This window comes from Podarcis tiliguerta, assembly GCF_965153285.1.
Source record: "Podarcis tiliguerta genome assembly, chromosome: 1".
NCBI lineage: Eukaryota > Metazoa > Chordata > Lepidosauria > Squamata > Lacertidae > Podarcis > Podarcis tiliguerta.
The window spans coordinates 63535633-63553225 of record NC_139534.1 but is presented as its reverse complement, the minus strand read 5'-3'; the positions used below and the strand labels follow the sequence as shown (position 1 = coordinate 63553225).

The 17593-nt window shown below is 44.5% G+C and overlaps 1 protein-coding gene across 1 annotated transcript in view; it reads right to left on the bottom strand.

The window, feature by feature from the left end:
• SLC67A1 (solute carrier family 67 member 1) overlaps positions 1–15455 on the bottom strand; it is a 69938-nt gene extending 54483 nt beyond the window's left edge. Inside the window, exons 1-5 of the mRNA XM_083425203.1 lie at positions 15328–15455; positions 9362–9580; positions 8021–8118; positions 6720–6865; positions 6138–6270 (exon numbers count right to left, since the gene is read on the bottom strand). Of these exons, the coding sequence (XP_083281329.1) occupies positions 6138–6270; positions 6720–6865; positions 8021–8118; positions 9362–9544 (560 nt within the window). The 5' untranslated portion in view covers positions 9545–9580; positions 15328–15455. The remainder of the gene's footprint in view (positions 1–6137; positions 6271–6719; positions 6866–8020; positions 8119–9361; positions 9581–15327) is intronic.
• Positions 15456–17593: the final 2138 nt, after the last annotated feature.

Below are 17593 nucleotides of genomic sequence, written 5' to 3'. Positions count from 1 at the left end.
GCAGGCAACAGTCATCTACCAAAATTCCTCTACAGTTTAAGAACAGTCTGGCCCCATCCCATGGGAACCAGAGCTTCCAAAATGCCTTGTCATCGAGAACAAAGGATTTTTGTGTGTCCTGGGTCACCCATGCAAACTGCTTGGCTAATCAGCATAACCATTCTAGGCTGAGAAATACCAGCATTTCTACAGTAACACAGAGAAAGAGAGATTTCTCAAGCCAGAATGGGTAAATTGTCTAGAAACAGAGCAGAGAGCTCTAGCCTTTTGCCCTGTTCCAGCCGTGGTCCAAGCTTAACCCCTTTAAACACCCACAGATTTTCCATTCCACCAACGTGATGGAGAAAGAAGGAATTTCGTGATAATTCTCCGGAGCCGATACTGCTAAGTTACAAGCAATAAACATGGAGAAAGAATGGCCTTTTGTAAGCAAGTAAGAATGGCACCCCATTTCATCTAATTAATAACCAGTATCACACTGCACTGGTAGGGTAGAAAAGCTCTTAAACCGATTGTCCGAGCCAGTATGGTGGTACAGAACATCCCAGCTGCTCAGGGATCAAAGCTGCCAGCCGTAGAAGCCTCCAAGTCTAGCACCCATCCGTACCTAGATAGTTGTCAGTTTGGCTTGGATCCAAACCTTTTATGGGTACCATGGAAGAAGCACATGTGTGGGGCAGGCTAAGGACACTTTACTTTGTCATTTTTTGCCCACCTATTAATCTTCACAGGGATGTGGGTGACGCTGTGTGTTAACGACAGAGCCTAGGGCTTGCCAATCAGAAGGTTGGTGGTTCAAATCCCTGCGACGGGGTGAGCTCCCGTTGCTCGGTCCCTGCTCCTGCCAACCTAGCAGTTTGAAAGCACATCAAAGTGCAAGTAGATAAATAGGTACCACTCCAGCGGGAAGGTAAACGGCGTTTCCGTGCACTGCTCTGGTTCATCAGAAGCGGCTTAGTCATGCTGGCCACATGACCCAGAAGCTGTACGGCGGCTCCCTCAGCCAATAAAGCGAGATGAGCACCACAACCCCAGAGTCGGTCACGACTGGACCTAATGGTCAGGAGTCCCTTTACCTTTTTATTAATCTTCACACATCTCCCATAAATACATGCTTGATGTTACATGGGTAAGGCAGAAGAGGAATGAACGAGAGTGCGGAAGTGGGTGCTGAGGATGTGCCCAGAGGTTTGGGAGGTGATGATCTAGATGTTAGGGAGGGGTTGAATGGGTTATCAGAGAAGAGGTCTGCCTCAGTAATATTGGATACCCTGACTTGCCTCCACCTCCTCTGGAGATGCACCTGAAGCTAAAATGAACAGTGAGCTGGCTGTGTCAACTCTGCCTCCATTGCCAAGGATGCTGTGCTGGCATCAGCAGACCTTGTAGACCCAGTCTACTTGTAGGACTGCCTGCTTGGTTGCCCAGTCCTGTGACTTGGGGAAACAACCACACAAATTACTGTGCCTGCCCCATCCTTCAAAAAGGGGGCCCAGGAGGCACATCAGGTGTTGGGACAATGACTTAGCTTCTGCCTAGCTATGCATCTTAGACCTCTGCTGTCACTTCTTAACCATGTAACCTGTAACCTGATCTAGGTTTGGGCACTGAGTGTGGGTTGGGGGAAGCAACAAGGACTTCTCTTAAGACAAAAGTGAGTGCACCACTCTCAGGTGCTCAGCAGCCAGCCTCCCTCGCTAGCCCGCTTCAAAGCATTTAGAATTTAGTGCAAGTGCCATGAACGTCAGCCACAAAATGGCTGTCATGGGGTGAGTGGCAGGGTGCAAAATGAATACGGGAGTGGCGCAACACAAAATGGCTGCCACATCTAAGAGAGCAGAAAAGGCAACAGGAATGCAAAATGGTGTGCGCATGCTACCCACGCTGGGGTGCAGCGTGGATTTCTGAGGGGATATTTACTGAGATGTTTTGCAGGTGCCATAGTACTGGTGAGTGAAGTGGCACGAGAAACGTTAAATGGGAAGAGAAACACCCACATGCCACTCACAGGCACCTTGTCACAACAAAGTGAGCTCAACTCTCCACCCACCAATATTCAACCCACCAATATTCTAAAGGGATTTGGGAGAGTCCTCAGAAAGAGGCAGAGAAATGGAAGCTTATTTCGCAGGCGGAAATAAGCTTCAAGAAAATAGAGGACAGGTTTTGCCAGTGCAGACTGTCCTAAAATTCACTACCTCTGAAGGACCAAGGACATAGGTCTAAGAACCAAACAAAAAATTTATCCTCTTCTGCATTTAAAGCACAAGAATGTCAATGCCACACACACTTGAATAATAGTGAGAAGAAAACGCAAAGTGGGCAGAAAACCCGAGGGACATTCTTTCCCTATGGCATCACAGCAAACAAACAGAAAAACCATTCCAGGACAGTAAAGCATGAATGCATAACAGAAAACTGGTGGGACTTTATAGGAAATTATGCAACAATTAACACAAATGGGCCATTTTTAAAACAAAACTTTGGAATGTGTTAAGAGGAGGGCACGAAGTATGGCCAATCCCGTGGTTCGCAGGAACTCCAGTCTCCTCCGCTAGAGCCCTGCCAACAGCAAGGCCATCCCCATTGCGTGTGTGGATGGATCTGCTCCCCCCCCAACAATAACAAAATGGGACAGTCTGCATATTAAATAACTCCGCATGCACATTGGAGCACTCAGAGAGCTTGTTCAGAAGACACTGCAGACCTGCCCTTAAGAAATGCAGGACTTCAAATGTGACTAGCTACCTTTGGCGAAGCAAGGCTGCAATCCTATGCATTCTTGAATGCAAGGCTGCAATCCTATACATTCTCATTGTATTGAATAGGAAGCCCCATTCAATACAATGAGATTTATATCTGGCTGAGCATGTAGAGGACCGCAGTGTAACACAACATTGTCACAGGAGAGGGTAGTCTAGAAAGAACAGTTATTTGCAAGCTCCCATTTTTAAAGGCCACAAATGCCATTCATAAAGTCCTTCTCAAGGCAATTTGCTTTTATGCAGTCAGTGGCTGACGCCACATTCATACCATATATTCAAAGCACTGTGATCCCACTTTAACTTACCCCCAAGAGACCTGGGAACTGTAGTTTGCTCAGGGTGCTGAGAGGTGTCAGGAGTTCTCCTCGCAGAGCTGCAATTCCCAGAGTTCCCTGTGAAGAGGGAACGATAGGAGACCCAGAAAGAGTGGTTTAGCTAACATCTCTCAGCGCCCTTAAACAACTACAGCTCCCAATATTCTTTGGGAGAAGCCATGACTGTTAAATTAGGGCTGCCCTATGTCCAGATTTTCCCAGACATTACTGGGATTTCAAAGGTGTCATTTATGTCTGGGGGGAATCTTTGAAAGGTGGTGCTTTGTCCTGGGTATTAGGTAATTGAAAAATTGTTGGGTTTGTCTAAAAAGAAGCTTTCTGGGTGTCCTGGTTTTTACTTTTTGAAATATGGCAACCTTAGTTAAATGTATGGTCTGAATGTGCCCCAATTGTGTTTCTGCATTTTTTCTTATTGTGTTGCTTTGTTTTATTTTGTCTTACTTATGGCTGTATGTCATCTGTTCGCTGCAGAAAGGACACTTACCGGTAATATATTTTTGGGGAGTGAGAAGCATCTCCCACTCTGATTCTGCCCATCTTTCTCTCTTCTTTTCAACCCTACTACATAAAACCAGTTCTTTTTTCTTTAAAAAAAAATGTTCAGGGGTACTCTCATTTTGACTCAAGAAAACCATCATGCACACGTGTCCTTTTTTTGTTCTCATTACTGTGTAAAATACCATTGATTTTGTGTGTGTGTGTGTCACAAACTTCCAGAACTTTTTGGGTTCCTCCCCACCACCACCGACAAATCCCCACAACAAGCCTTGATGGTACTATTCCTCTCCTTCTTCCCAAGACATTTGCACCATCTAGTGGACATTAAATCAAAGCATCCTAAATGGCATTTTGGTTGGTCCTCAGCTGTGGCTGTTTCTTGACAGTGAGAGTGGTAAAGGTATTCTCTTCAGGGTGACCAGATGAAAAGGGACTTGGGGCTCTTTCTTGCTCCTTTAAAAGTTGAGTGAAAGGGGGGACTTTTAGCAGATTTGGTTGGGAGAAGAGTTGCAGCGCAGTGGGCAGAACACCTGCTTTGTATGCACAAAGTCCCAGATTCAATCCCTAATGTCTCCAGGCAGGGCTGGAAGAAGTTTCTGCCTGACACCCTGGGGAGCTGCTGCCAGTCAGTTTAGACAGTACTGAGCCAGATGAAGCAGCAGCCGGACGCACAAAGAGGCAGCTTCCTATGTTCCTGTCTAAAGCCCCATAGAGGGAATTGCAGGGGCAAGAAGGGTAGTGGAGGGTGATCTGTTTTGAAGCTGAATGACTGAAAACCTGTGTGCTGTTTATTATTATTAATTATTATTATTATTTATTAAATTGTTATACTGCCCTAAGCCCCGTATACCTCAGGGCGGTTCACAATATAAAATCACTATCTATATCATCTATATCTATCTCTATCTCTATCTCTATCTCTATCTCTATCTATCTATATCTATCTATCTATCTATCTAGATATCTATCTAGATATCTATATATATATATATATATATATATATATATATATATGAAAATACATAATAAAAGCAAGACCAAAGACAGCCCAATAATTATAAAAGGGCACTATTTATTTCCCACTACCATATAACTTGCTGTAAGGTAAAAGGTAAAAGGTAAAGGACCCCTGGACGGTTAAGTCCAGTCAAAGGTGACTATGAGATTGTGGGGCTCATCTCGCTTTTCAGGCCGAGGGAGCCAGCATGTGTCCATAGACAGCTTTTCGGGTCATGTGGCCAGCATGAGTAAACCGCTTCTGGTGCAACGGAACACTGTGACGGAAGCCAGAGAGCACAGAAATGCCTTCTACCTACCTATTTATCTAGTTGCACTGGTGTGCTTCAAACTGCTAGGTTGGCAGCAGCTGGGACAGAGCAACGAGAGCTCACCCCATTGTGGGGATTCAAACCACTGGCCTTCTAATCAGCAAGCCCAAGAGGCTCAGTGGTTTAGACCACAGCGCCACCCGCACATGGAAGGGTAGCAGTTTGAACCTCTCGTCCTTTTTAAAAGGAAAGGTGCACATCCTGTCACAGGGAAGAAGGAACACACAGACTTCACACATTATTATTATTTTTAAAAGACACAAACAAACTTAAATGCTCAAGAAACAGGACAGTGGGGTATTTTCCCTTTCCAGCCACCTAAAAAATATAAGATGGTTGATAGCTGAAGCATCATTTATGCACAGCCACAGAACACAAAACCAACAAGGGGGGAAATTATGGCTGTGAAACAGTGCCATCTAATGGACAAATATGTTCACACTTTGCCTCCAGAGATTTAAAGCCAGATGAGCCCCATTTTGCCTGCTCTGGACTTTGATTTAAATTATTCCAAGATTTCTGTTTCCAGACTCTCCATATACTCTTTGTCTACACTTATTTCAAACCAAAATTATTTCGCCATAAATTATACACATAGTCCAACAATATAAAATTATACGTTCAATTCTGCTTTTCAATTAATATTTGCGATGAGAGTGCATAGTTTTAACATGTGTTGGTGTGAAATAAGTTTGCTCAGCCGCCTTACACACTACAGTGGTACATTGGTTTATGAACTTAATCCGTTCCTGAAGTCCGTTCTTAAACCAAATCTGTTCTTAAACCGAGGCACACTTTCCCTAATGAGGCCTCCCGCCACCGGTGCCCTTTCACCATTCGGCTTCCATTCTTAGACTGAGGTAAAGTTCGCAAACCGGGACACTACTTCTGGCTTTGTGGAGTTTGTAAACTGAATAGTCCATAAACAAGGCTGTTCTTAAACTGAAGTACCACTGTATTGGATCATAATGGGCACCAACCACATACACCTTAAATCTGTAGTGTAGAAAACCATCATGAGATATACAGAAATCTATGATAATAATAGCCCTGCCATTGCACGCTTACTCAGAAGTAAGTTCCACTGGCTTTGTGCATACTGCTATGTGAGATTACCTCAGAACCTCAATTTTTGGCAATTCAAAGGAGAACAGTACATCCCTTTAAAAGTAGGACATTGCGGTTAACTGAAACAAGACATGACCACTTACCCAAATTTTGAGGTTAAGGTGCCACCCAAGGAAGCTCCAACGATCATTCCTACCCCAAAACATAGCCCAAGCTTTCCTAAAGCATCAACACGTTCGTCAGCGGTGGTCAAATCTGTTATCACCATTTGAGCACCTATTTAAAAAATGGAGGGGAAACTCAGGTTAATCGTGTACCATCTAAGGTCTTTGCTCTTCCTTTTAAAAATATGATAATGAGCATTTCAGGGGCAGAGTTCTTGGGTGAATATCATGATGAACCATGGATTCGTTACACCCCCAAATCTATAGCTTGACAAGTTTTATGAATGTGGGTGCTTTAGTTCATGAGGGAGGTGCTGCAAGAAGATTGGTCCGTGGCCATTTCATAAAATGGCTTCTTACCACAGATGTATGCCAACCTGCCCGAGAGGCGAAAAACTTCCTCTCATCCCCTGCCTTGGGAGATCAGATTGCTCCCAGTATTGACAGGACCTTAACCCACATCGTCCACATGTGGACGAGCAGCAGTTTCTTAGTTTGACTCTGGGAGCCAAAGCCCTTGAGTTGACCCATGCTAACGTTTGCATCATCTAATAACATCACCTGGTAGTCCATGCATGAAGACGGAGGGGACCCTGGACAGAAAGAGCAGAGGGACACTAGTGGATACAGACAGGAGCAAGAAGAACAGAGATCCAGCCACGTATGAGATGGCCAAGGCAGTCTTGGCTCCAAACTGGTCAGCAAACCTGGCACAGAAAGAGATGCAGCATCTTCAGAAACAGAACAGGGTGTGCAGCAATAAAAGCAAAACTCCACTAAACTGTAGAAGTTATTCCAGCCTTTAAAGATAAACACAGATCCTAGGGAAGGTTGGCTGTTCAATAGGGCTGATGAGGAGTGCCTGGGCCAAGTCATACTGTGTGGATCCTCCAGTGCCTTCAACTCTCCCTCCCTCCCACATCTGCTGCCTTGCCTCCTCTTCATGGCAATGGTGGCAGCAGTGCCCCCTCTTCCTCCCTCCTGGTTTCCTGGGGGGGGGGGATGTTCTGCTGTAGAGGCAGGAGAAACCTCTCCCCAAGCCAGGTTCCATTTCCCCCTTTTGCTGATGCTTTAGTGGCAGCACTGCTAGTGGAGCCTCTTTCGATAGGCAGAAGTCAGCAGGTCCAGACAGGAAGTGGGGCTGCTGGCTGGGGCCACTGGGGCCAGCACAAGGGACCACCAAGGCACTGGGGAGGTCACCCTTATTGCTCACTTCCCAGGAAAAGCTTCCAGTTAGCATCCACTCAAGGTAAGCTATCAGTTCCATAGGCATCCAGCCCCCCCCCCCCTGCAAAGCAGGAATATGCAGCTGCCCCATACAGAGATTGAACCTGCAACCTTGGTGTTATCAGCACCACACTCTAACCAGCTGAGCTATCCAGCCTCCAAATGAGAATCCTGTTAATCCGACATCACAGATATCATCCTTGTCTACGGATTGATGTATTTTGAAAGACAAGGTTTGCAATCATCTTGTCAGCATTCAAATCTATGACTTCTTACCTACCCACATTCAACATCCAATTAAAAATACAAAAGAAATGGAAATGAATGCTGGCCTTGTTGTGCAGCTTCCTCCCTCCCTTTTCTATCATTAACAGCTACTTGTGTGCGTACAGCTTATTAACAGTTCCTGCATTGGCTAATATCCAGTGGCAATCAGAACATTAAAAAAGGGGGGGAATATAGAGTTGGTTAGTATACAATACAGTAGTAAAAGAGCCTTTCATTCCCCTGCTGCCAGTATGGGAAATCCAGATGGCTATTTAAATTATTTCCCTGAGCTAAAAATAAAATGGTGTTATTAACTCCAAACAATTCTGACATTCCACAGGGTTCCCAAGAATGGTTGTTATATTTACCTCCCAAAAACGGGACCTCCCAGAAGCTGAAGAACACCAAAGACTGTTTGCAAGTAGCCAAATTCAACAGCATCCATACCCAGGCTGGTTGCCAGATACTGAAAGGGGGTGAAATCAAAGAGAAAGGTGTATGTTATACTGTATTTCTGAATGACATGGAAACTAATGCTAAATCATAAAATGTTGGTGAGGCCATGGTGCAGTCTCTTAAATTCGCATGAGCAGGACTTGTAAGGTCACCCTTCAAGCCAAAATAATGTCCTCTTAAGCCCCAAAGCAGAGGACCTCCTTTGGCCTCCTTCACTGGCTCAAAACATGCTGTCACCTAACAGAATTGCCCCCTGTGGCACAGAACCACATCATGTCTTCAGTCTCACATCAGCTTTGCTGAGTCAAGCAATTATGTTGTCCTACGAGTTTGTCCTCCAAAGAGCACTAAAACAGTAGAGGACACCTGGGAGCAGTATTTGTGAGACTCTTTGGGGGTGGGCAGTTTTAATCACAACCTGCCTGCACCAATACATGACCCACAATGAATATATGCCTATACTATAGATGGCCTCCTTTCTCTTCTCTGGTGGTACTTCTGGTGCAACTTCATTTAGATTGGCTCCTGATCCAGTAGAAGACCAAGGCTGTATGATATGCAGATACCACAAGCAGAATCTGTTAAGGGCTTAGCTTAGGTCTTCATTACAAGTAATTAGTGAAAAGCATCAGTGCTTTACTTGACCACCAGTTCCCATTAGCTACTTAGCATTCTCACACACGTTTAGAGGGTACTGCAGGTTATATAACACAGTGTGGAAGCTGCACCACTCAGGCAACATTAAAAATAAATAAATGAGTGCTATCCAATTAAGCTACACTAAAGAATAAATCTGCTGAAATGAATTAAGTAGGTACATTGATTTCGACAAGTCTACTCTAACGTATTTTAGAATATCCCTCTCACGCCTTGGAATGCAAAGTTTATGACAGTAGATCAACTGAATTAGATCAAGGAACCATCATCAAACTAAACACTCTTCCTGCACAAATCCTCTTCTATGGTAGATTCTGAAGTTAAGCATTTGATACATGTATGTCCTGCCTTTTCTCCAATGTGTTTAAGGCGGTGCACATGGTTCTCTCCCCAATCCCTTTTACATTCACAACAACCTTGTGAGGTAGGCTGGCTGAGAGAGAAGGACACACACAGATGTGGGGATTTTAATCACTTACACTTGCTTATACTGCATCAGGGAGCTGCTGTTAGATCAGGAAGTTGCTAGAGCATTTTTCCTTTAGAAAAGAAAGTAATGGGTGGAGCTAGTAAAAATCTATACTCCATATACTCACTGGAACAATCCCAAACTGCATGAACATGCAGGCCAGGTCCACAACTGTAATCAGATAAGTGAGCTGAATCAACCTTTGCTTTGAGGTCATATTTATTCTGCTGTTGTCATCCTTCTCCAAGGGCTCATCTCTCAATTTCCGTCTCTGTTGTTGCTCTCTCTCTGAAGGGATTCCTAGGTCCATGCTGCACTGGGTAAACTGTCAGGCACACACCTTAGTCTGGAGGAATACAAAAGAGAATGACCTTTCATCTGGGAAGGAACACAAGCTCATTAACAGAGAAGGTACAAAGGTCATGCTTTTCAGTGGAGGTGGAGGGTGGCAGTCAAGTCGGTGAGCATTCCTGCTGATAGGTTTGCAGCACAGAGGTGACGCAAGATTGCCAGCTAGTGGCTGTGATCTAGCACTTTCCAGCGCAGTTTTCTGACACTTATCAGACTTTTTGTAGTTAGGAAAGTGACGGGACAATTGCACTAGGAAGTGTGGGGTAACAACCAGTTTTGTGTGCGAATAAGCCAGTCGTCTGGAACGACTGTCACACTCTTCCACTAGCCTGTTATGACATTCAGGATAGGTAGCTGTCAAGCTGGCCTCTTTGACAGGGTCTGCTTTAGTAAAAAAAGAAGAAGAAAGAGCTACAATTGAAACGACAGTGTAATTCTGTGCAAAGAAGTAAGTCCCTCTGCATTCTGTGGGGTTTGTTAATCTGGCTCTGCCAAGCCCAAGGAATCACTGGATTCTGCAAGTCCCAGAGCAACCATGATGGACTAAAACAGATGGCAGCAGTGTAACGTTCAGACTCTGAGCAAGCTCTGAGAAACACAAAAAACAAAACAAAAACCTGCTTGTGGGTCAAATTGACTTTCTGCTGAAGTGAGTGACCTTGGTACCCGTCGATAAGCAGACTGCTTTGCTAAGAGGAACATCCATGGTGTGGAGATAAAAAGAGATGTCCAGAAGAGAGAGCAGCTAGGCACCCCTCTATTTATCTTTTATTTTCTATTGTTTTGTTTTCCTTCCCCCCTCCTTGTTTCCTCCTTTCCATCTGCCGCTGTTGTGGCTCTGCTGGAGATAAAGGATGCTTGGACCTGCCTACTCACTGCACTGGATTGCTAGCTCTGGACTTGATGCTAAAACCCTTTGCAGCTCAGAATGGATAAGAAACTTAAAATGGCTCAGGAAGCTTCAAAGTCAATTGGCTGGGAGGTATTTTAGTACAGAGATGGAGTGTATATGTTGGTCACAGGGCCTGACTTCATTCCTATTCAAGTTGCTTCATTAGTTGTTCCGTCCATAATAATAATAATGTCCATTTAAAATGGTTTCTGCAGGGAACGTTCTGGGCTAGAAAACAACAACAACGCTTGTGCATGGAGCTTTAAGCATAGACCTGTGCCTGGAAAGAGCAGAGCAAAACATAGTTGTGGATAAACCCTTAACTCTCTCTGACCCTCCTGATTTCTCTCTGTCCTTTTTCTCCTGAGTCACTTCTGGGCAGCTGTTCCTTTTACCTGCACCTTCCCTCTGTGTCACTAAGTTTCTCTCCCCGACTGCTTTCCTCTCCCTCTTACTTAGTTCCACATATAACTGATACATCTTTCCTTTCATAACTTTAAGTGAACAATTATTACAGTTAACTATATAGTTTCAAAAGCCCATAGGCCCCCTTGAATTTGGACATAGTCTTTTAGGCAACGGAGTTATCTGTTTTGCTTCAGGAGTTATAATTCTTTCTAGGTGGTAACCAAAAAATGTGGTATCCAAGTAGGGTTGAAATGAATGTGAGCTGGGTTGTCTCTCATTTACTTGTGCAAGAGGAGGTAGGTATTCTCTACAGGCAGTGGGCCAACAACTGTACTGGCATCTTTTGGCTCCTGAAGTCGCCTCTCTTCTGTCTGTCCTGCTAGTCTGAGTGTACAGGTTGGTTGCTGCGCCGCAATTGCCTTTGATTCCTTCTCAAAACTTGGTCCTCTTGAGTTACCATCTCAAACAAGTGTGTGTCCAGTTGACTTTGGGCCTCAGTTTTCTTCTACTCCTTATTGTGTCACTCCACTGGCTGTATCCAAATTTGCACGCTCACATGTAGTTTGAGTAGGTCTTTCGTTAACTTGTCACAGTAGTATGCCTCTCTTAATTTCTGTTCTGCAATCAGCTCAGCTCATCTGTTGAAGCTCTCTGGCTGTAGTAAGCCACACCCATTGGTAACGAGGCATTTGTCCTTCAAGCCATCATTCCCTGTGCTGGACTCCCATCCAAACCTTATGAAGATGTGTTTTGGTGGTCCAGGATATCTAGATATGCACCAGTCCTTGCTTTTCTGGCTTTGATCAAAATTCTCTGAGCCATTCTGACAGTGGATTGAGCTGTTCTATTGCTCTGGGGATGTCTGATGATCAAATTCCCACTGCTTTTGGAATGTTCTGAAACTGTGGTCCGTTGTCAAAGCATATAATATCTGCTATTCCATAGTGGGCAAAATGGCACTTTAGTTTCTTTATAATTGTCTCAAATATAATATCTGGCAGTGGATCCCCCCCCCCCCAAGTTGTTGTAGCAGTAGTTTACCATGATGAGATAATCTTTCTATTCCACCCTTCATCTGTAGATCTCAGGGTGGTTCACAACATGTGATGAAGCCTGTTTGGGACACTCAACAATGGCCCTTGCATGATGCTTTCCAGTGGCTTATGGTCCAATTGTGCATGTACTCTCTGGCCAAATGTAAGTTGATGGAAGCATTTCATGCCAAACACTACAACCAACAGTTCTTTTTTTTCTTTCAATCTGTACATATCCTCTTTCAGTTTCTGATAGTGCTCTACTGGCAAATGCAACTGGCTGCTGTTTCTGTAGCAGCACAGCTCTTGGCCCTGTCTCAGATGCATCACACTGTGTAACCCTAACTGCTCCCCTGGATTGTAATACCTTCATACAGGACTCCTGGCTATGGCGTCCTTTATCTTCTCAAATGACTTTCTGACCATCTCCATTCTACCTCTTTGTGTGTTAGCTATCAGAGTGGCTCACACTAATCTGCTAGCCAGGTAGTTTGCCATTCCCAAAAATCTTTGCATCCTTAAGTCTTGGTAACACCTGGATTGCTCTTACTTTTACTGGGTCCACTTTCGGACCCTCTGCTGTCAACAGGTGGCCAGTGTATGTCACTTCCTTTACTTGTAACCTGACTTTATTTGGGTTTTGTATTTCTTTCTCTGCACCTCTCCAAAAACAGGCTAAATTTTTTGTCACAATCTCTTGCTGTTTCCTTTCTAGTATCATCTCCTCCCACAATTAGTATGTCATAAGCAATGATTTTGAGGCCTGGAACATTCTCTACTTTTTGATTCAGTCGATGCTGAAATACTTCACAGGCAGGGCCCACAGCATCCACAGCCAAATATACCTGCCAAAAGGAGTTGCAAAAGAGGCAAGACAGCTTGACTCTCAGCTGAGTTCTGTATGCCAGAATCCATTATTTTACTTCAAACACAGAGGAAACCTTGGCTCGGGGTAGGTCACTTCCTACATCATCAATGGATGTTAGTGAGTAATGGCTGTATTTTAGTGCTCTGTTCAAAGGTTTAGGATCAATACAAATATGCAGCCTTCCTGGGGGTTTGCAGAAAATAATTAGACTGCTGAGCCATGCTGTACTATAATTTACTGCGGCAACCATGCCTTTAGCTTGTAGGCGGGCCAGTTCCTGCTTCCGCAGGTCTGCCAGTGCTATTGGTACCCTTCTTTGGGGAGTTCTCAATGGATCCGCATTCAACTTCCCTGCTAGATGTCCCGCTCCCTGAAAAACACCACCAAACATCTGCAATATATTCACCATTGTCCAGGCAGCTGGTTGGCTCTCTTCACTGGTCCGTGGCACATATACTCTGTTCTGATGTTGTACCTGAATGAGTTGCATGGCTTGCACTGCTTTGCTCTCCATCGATGGTCTCTCCATTCACAATAACAAATTCTAAGCAATAAAACTTATTGCTGCAAATCCTAACTCTGCACTTGCCCACAGATTTCCGGATACTCTGGTGACATGGTTCAATGTCTGTCTTTTCATTAACCATTGTCACTGGCAGCGCATTGCAGCTTGCTTCACAATCCAGCAGAGAGCAAACCATTTTTTTGTTCAACAGCATATAAGAAAAGTGTAGTACGGTAGGTATTAGTCCCCTCCCCCAGTATTTCCCACGATGTAAACATCCGGATAGGCTGATCCCAAAGTCAATCTTAGGATATCCTGACAGCGTTCAGACTCATCACTGTCTTCCTGCACTGTTTTCACTGTCTCGGAGGTTTCTTCACCCTCCTGCACAGGCTTTGAAAATGGTTTGGCTTGCAATGTGCTTTGCACCAGTGGCCCAGCATATGCCCACGCCACTTGAGGAGGACAGGATGCAGAGGCCGCCCTCCATGCAGGACAGTCCAGGTGAGGAGAGGGGTAGAGAAGCTGCCAGCAACTCTCCTCCTGCTCTCCGCCCCCGGGTCAAACTTGACCCGGGAGCATAGCTGTGGCCAGGTGCAAGCCCCACAGCCAGAAGTGTGGGCAGCAGTGTTACCACCCACTGTCCTCTCTCTGCCCCTGGGACAGACTCGACCTGGGGGTGGAGCTGCCATGGCTGGGCACAAAGCGCACCTCAGCTGAGGAGGGTGGGCAGTGGCATTGCCGCTCTCTTGCTCTCCACCTACGGGTCAGACCTGACCAAGGAACAGAGCTGCAGCCAGGCATGAGCGCCACAGCCCAGACACAGCTCCTTCATGTGCCAGAGCCAGACTCCGATGAAGGAGCTTGTTGTGAAGGCACCTGGTGACACCCCCTAAAAAAATTGCACCCAGGACCAAGTCCTTCCCCAGTCTGTCCCCCCCCCCCCCCACTGTACCACTGCTGTCCAGATATGCTAGGTTTATTTATTTATTTATTACTCACTCTTTACATGTTGTTTCCCACAACACAGGCATTGTATCCTGGGTGCCCCTTCACTAGGTTGCATACCCCAGTGTCCTGCACCGGTGTCTCTTCTGTGCCTGCTAATGGTTTAATTCTTGCTTCAGAAAGTTCTGCTGCCCTGCCTATCTCCAGGCAGCGATGCAGTGTTAAATCTGCTTCTCGCAACAGTTGCTCACACAAATGCTGATCTCTTGTCCCACAAACAATTCTGTCTCTGATCACCCCAAAACAACAAGTTGATTCTAGAGTCCTTAATAACAGCAACAAACAGAAAACCTCTCAGAACCATGCCTGGAAAGCATAGGGCAAAGTGTGGATGAACCCTAAGAGTCAAGCAGGAGTATCATAAAACAAATAACTTTATTTAAACAAGCTTTCTTTTGACTCCGAACTCTTTCTGACCCTCCTGCTCTCTCGCTATACTTTTTGTGCTGATTCACTTCTGGATTATTCACTTCTTAACCTGTTTCCCTGACTGCTGTCCTAACTCTGACTTAGTTTCACATATTTTATACAACCTCCTCCTCCTCCTCCATCCTCTTTCCCTCTCTCCCCTTCCCACCCACTATCTCAGCCCTTGTCTCGCCCACCCACTGCCAACAAAATGGGATCCTTCCTCAGGGTGAAGCATTGTGGGTGAACTTGCCCAGACCATAACTTGGCCTCAACAGCAGCCAAGTACTATTTGAAACTCACTTTTGAATATGAGTTTGCCGCCACCACAAGCCCCTATTCTTCCTATGTTTCTATGATGGTTTGGAAAATAAATGCAGAGTGATTTTCAGTGCATATCAGATCACATTCTAGATATTGTTTCCTTTCTTCCTTCAAAAGATGTAGCCTGCGAGGCAAAAACAGACTTGGTGGTGAACTCTAGTTGCTCTAGCCCCAATGGCACCTAATAACATTTCTAGCAATACAACTTGTGCAAAATGAATTACAAAATGAGTGAATGAAAACAATACTCTAGTTGATGACCATCTTTGTTATTGAATAAAATAAAAATACTTACAGACTAACAACAGGTCAACTCTACTGCAACATTCAGTTCAACTGAGCATAAACAGCCCTTCTCAGCTTTCATTTACTACCAAGTTACACAAGTGAAGAAAGAAAGCCTGACTTCCTGGTTTATACCTAATAGGGACTGTGTAAAAATTATCAACAGGGAGCAGAGCAGTAAAGCTATGAAAGGCTCCAGCAATGATGCAACAGCCACTCCTTTGCTATCAAAAGAGCCTACAGTATATTCTACAGTGTGCCAGGGTGATACAATGTCTGCCACAAGGGCAATAAGACTTTCTGCAAATTAGAGACTGTCCTCTGATCACAGAACATTGGCATCCTCCTCTCACCATTGGTGTGCTTGTTCCCTGAGGGTAGCTTGCTGCTCTGCTGTTCCAAGGTTAACAGTGAGAGAGAGGGGGGACATTTGTGACTCTGTGACTGCCCAGAAAGCCATTCTGTTGTGCAGTAAACACACACAACTGTTACTCCATTGCTTCATGGGATCCAAATATCTCTTCCTTCACACTAGCAGATCCATTGAGGGGGAACTGTGCTTTTTCCATATTGGAATTTCAAGGCACAGTTGCTTGCAGTCAGCAATTCTTCCTTTGCAACTGCAGCATTAATTTGATTGAAAAGTGCCAAATACAAGCCATGTTTGCACACTACCAAGGCAGTACTTCAGTCTCTCTGCTGTTTCACCTAGATGACTGAGTTGTGTCCAAGACCATACAGAGTGAAAAAATAATATGATTATTGCAAATTTAAAATAGAGGAGTTCCATCCCTCTCCTCCCATTCCTTGCAGTCTCCTCCACTTCCCAGGTGGTGAACAGATCCAAGGCAGATTCACAGGATCACCTTTCTTTTGCTATGGTCTGTTTTATTTCTACATCACTTGTAGCACAAAGTCCCCCAAAGGAGTGAACGACATTAATGTGAATTACAAAAGAAATAGGCAACAAAAGTATGATACTTATAGCAGGCCAATTGAAACAATGTAAAACAGCATCTTTTGGAGGAGAAAGCTCTAGAGATTTGTAATGGGGACATGTTTTGCAATGTCTGTTCACAAATGTTCAAATGGAAACAGGTAGCAGGCAAGCTGGCAGGAAGACAAGTAGTTCTGTTCCCAAAGAAAAAGAAAACCCCACTATTTGTTCTTTTCTGCCTGCCAGCTCCCCAAATTAAAAATTGTTCTGCCTTTCTCTGGTGAAATTCAAACTGCACATGCTGTTCCTTTCAGCTCCACTCTAGGCAATTGGCTACAATACATTTCAGCAACTTAGATATCTACTGTATACCAGATCCTAAGTTTTAGGCTATATACAACCTGAGAGAGCAGAAAGTTTAATAACAAAACGACATACTAGAATATTATAAAATAAAACTTCCTTTCAAGCGTCTGATCACATTCAGATCACATAAAACAAATATAGATGCACATTTTTCTGACTTTGATTTGGCTGCATAACTTATACATCCAAACTCTCAGTAATTCCTCTATAGACTGTTTTACTCTAATCATCCCACAAGAGATAACAGCTGTAATTAGTGAGCTTTCTTTTACACTTAATTAGTGATCTTGTATTGTTGGTGTGTTCTTCTTGCTGGCTATGTTTTACACTTAATTTCAAAATAAAAATTCATGTTAAAATAAAACGTTCCTTAAATCCATTCAGCTCATGAAATGTGCAATGATTTTCAGCAAAACAGAAGCTGGGAACCTGTGGCTTTCTGAATGGACTACAAGTCCATCAGCCCCAGCAAGCAATGACAATAGTCAAGGATGATGGTAATTGTAGTCCAACATCATCTGGAAGACCACAGGTTTCCTACGCCTACAGCAAAAGGACACCTAGGCCAGAGTTGCAGTTACAGTGTAGTCCTATGAACATTACTTAGAAGTAAGTAAATCCAAATGAATTAAGTGGAACATACTGTACTTCCAAATAAGTGTTTATTGGATTGCACTGTCAGTGCCTATAGGAAGTCATAAAAACAGTCAAGCTGAAGGTAGGGGTGGAGTGGGGGTTGGTTTATTTGTGGGGACGGCAATTCCTCCTTCCCCCTGCAGCCCCCTGTAAAGCTACTCTGAGTGGTTGGGGGACAGCGTGAGAGGTGTGCAGGGGGAAGGAGAAATCAGTGAAAATTGCCTCCCCTTTGTCCCCAGCAGGAGATTCTACTCCATCTCACTCCATTGAAACTGCCCTTGAAACTGCCCCAGAAACTCCAGCGACTGCAGAATGCCACGGCGAGACTCCTTACGGG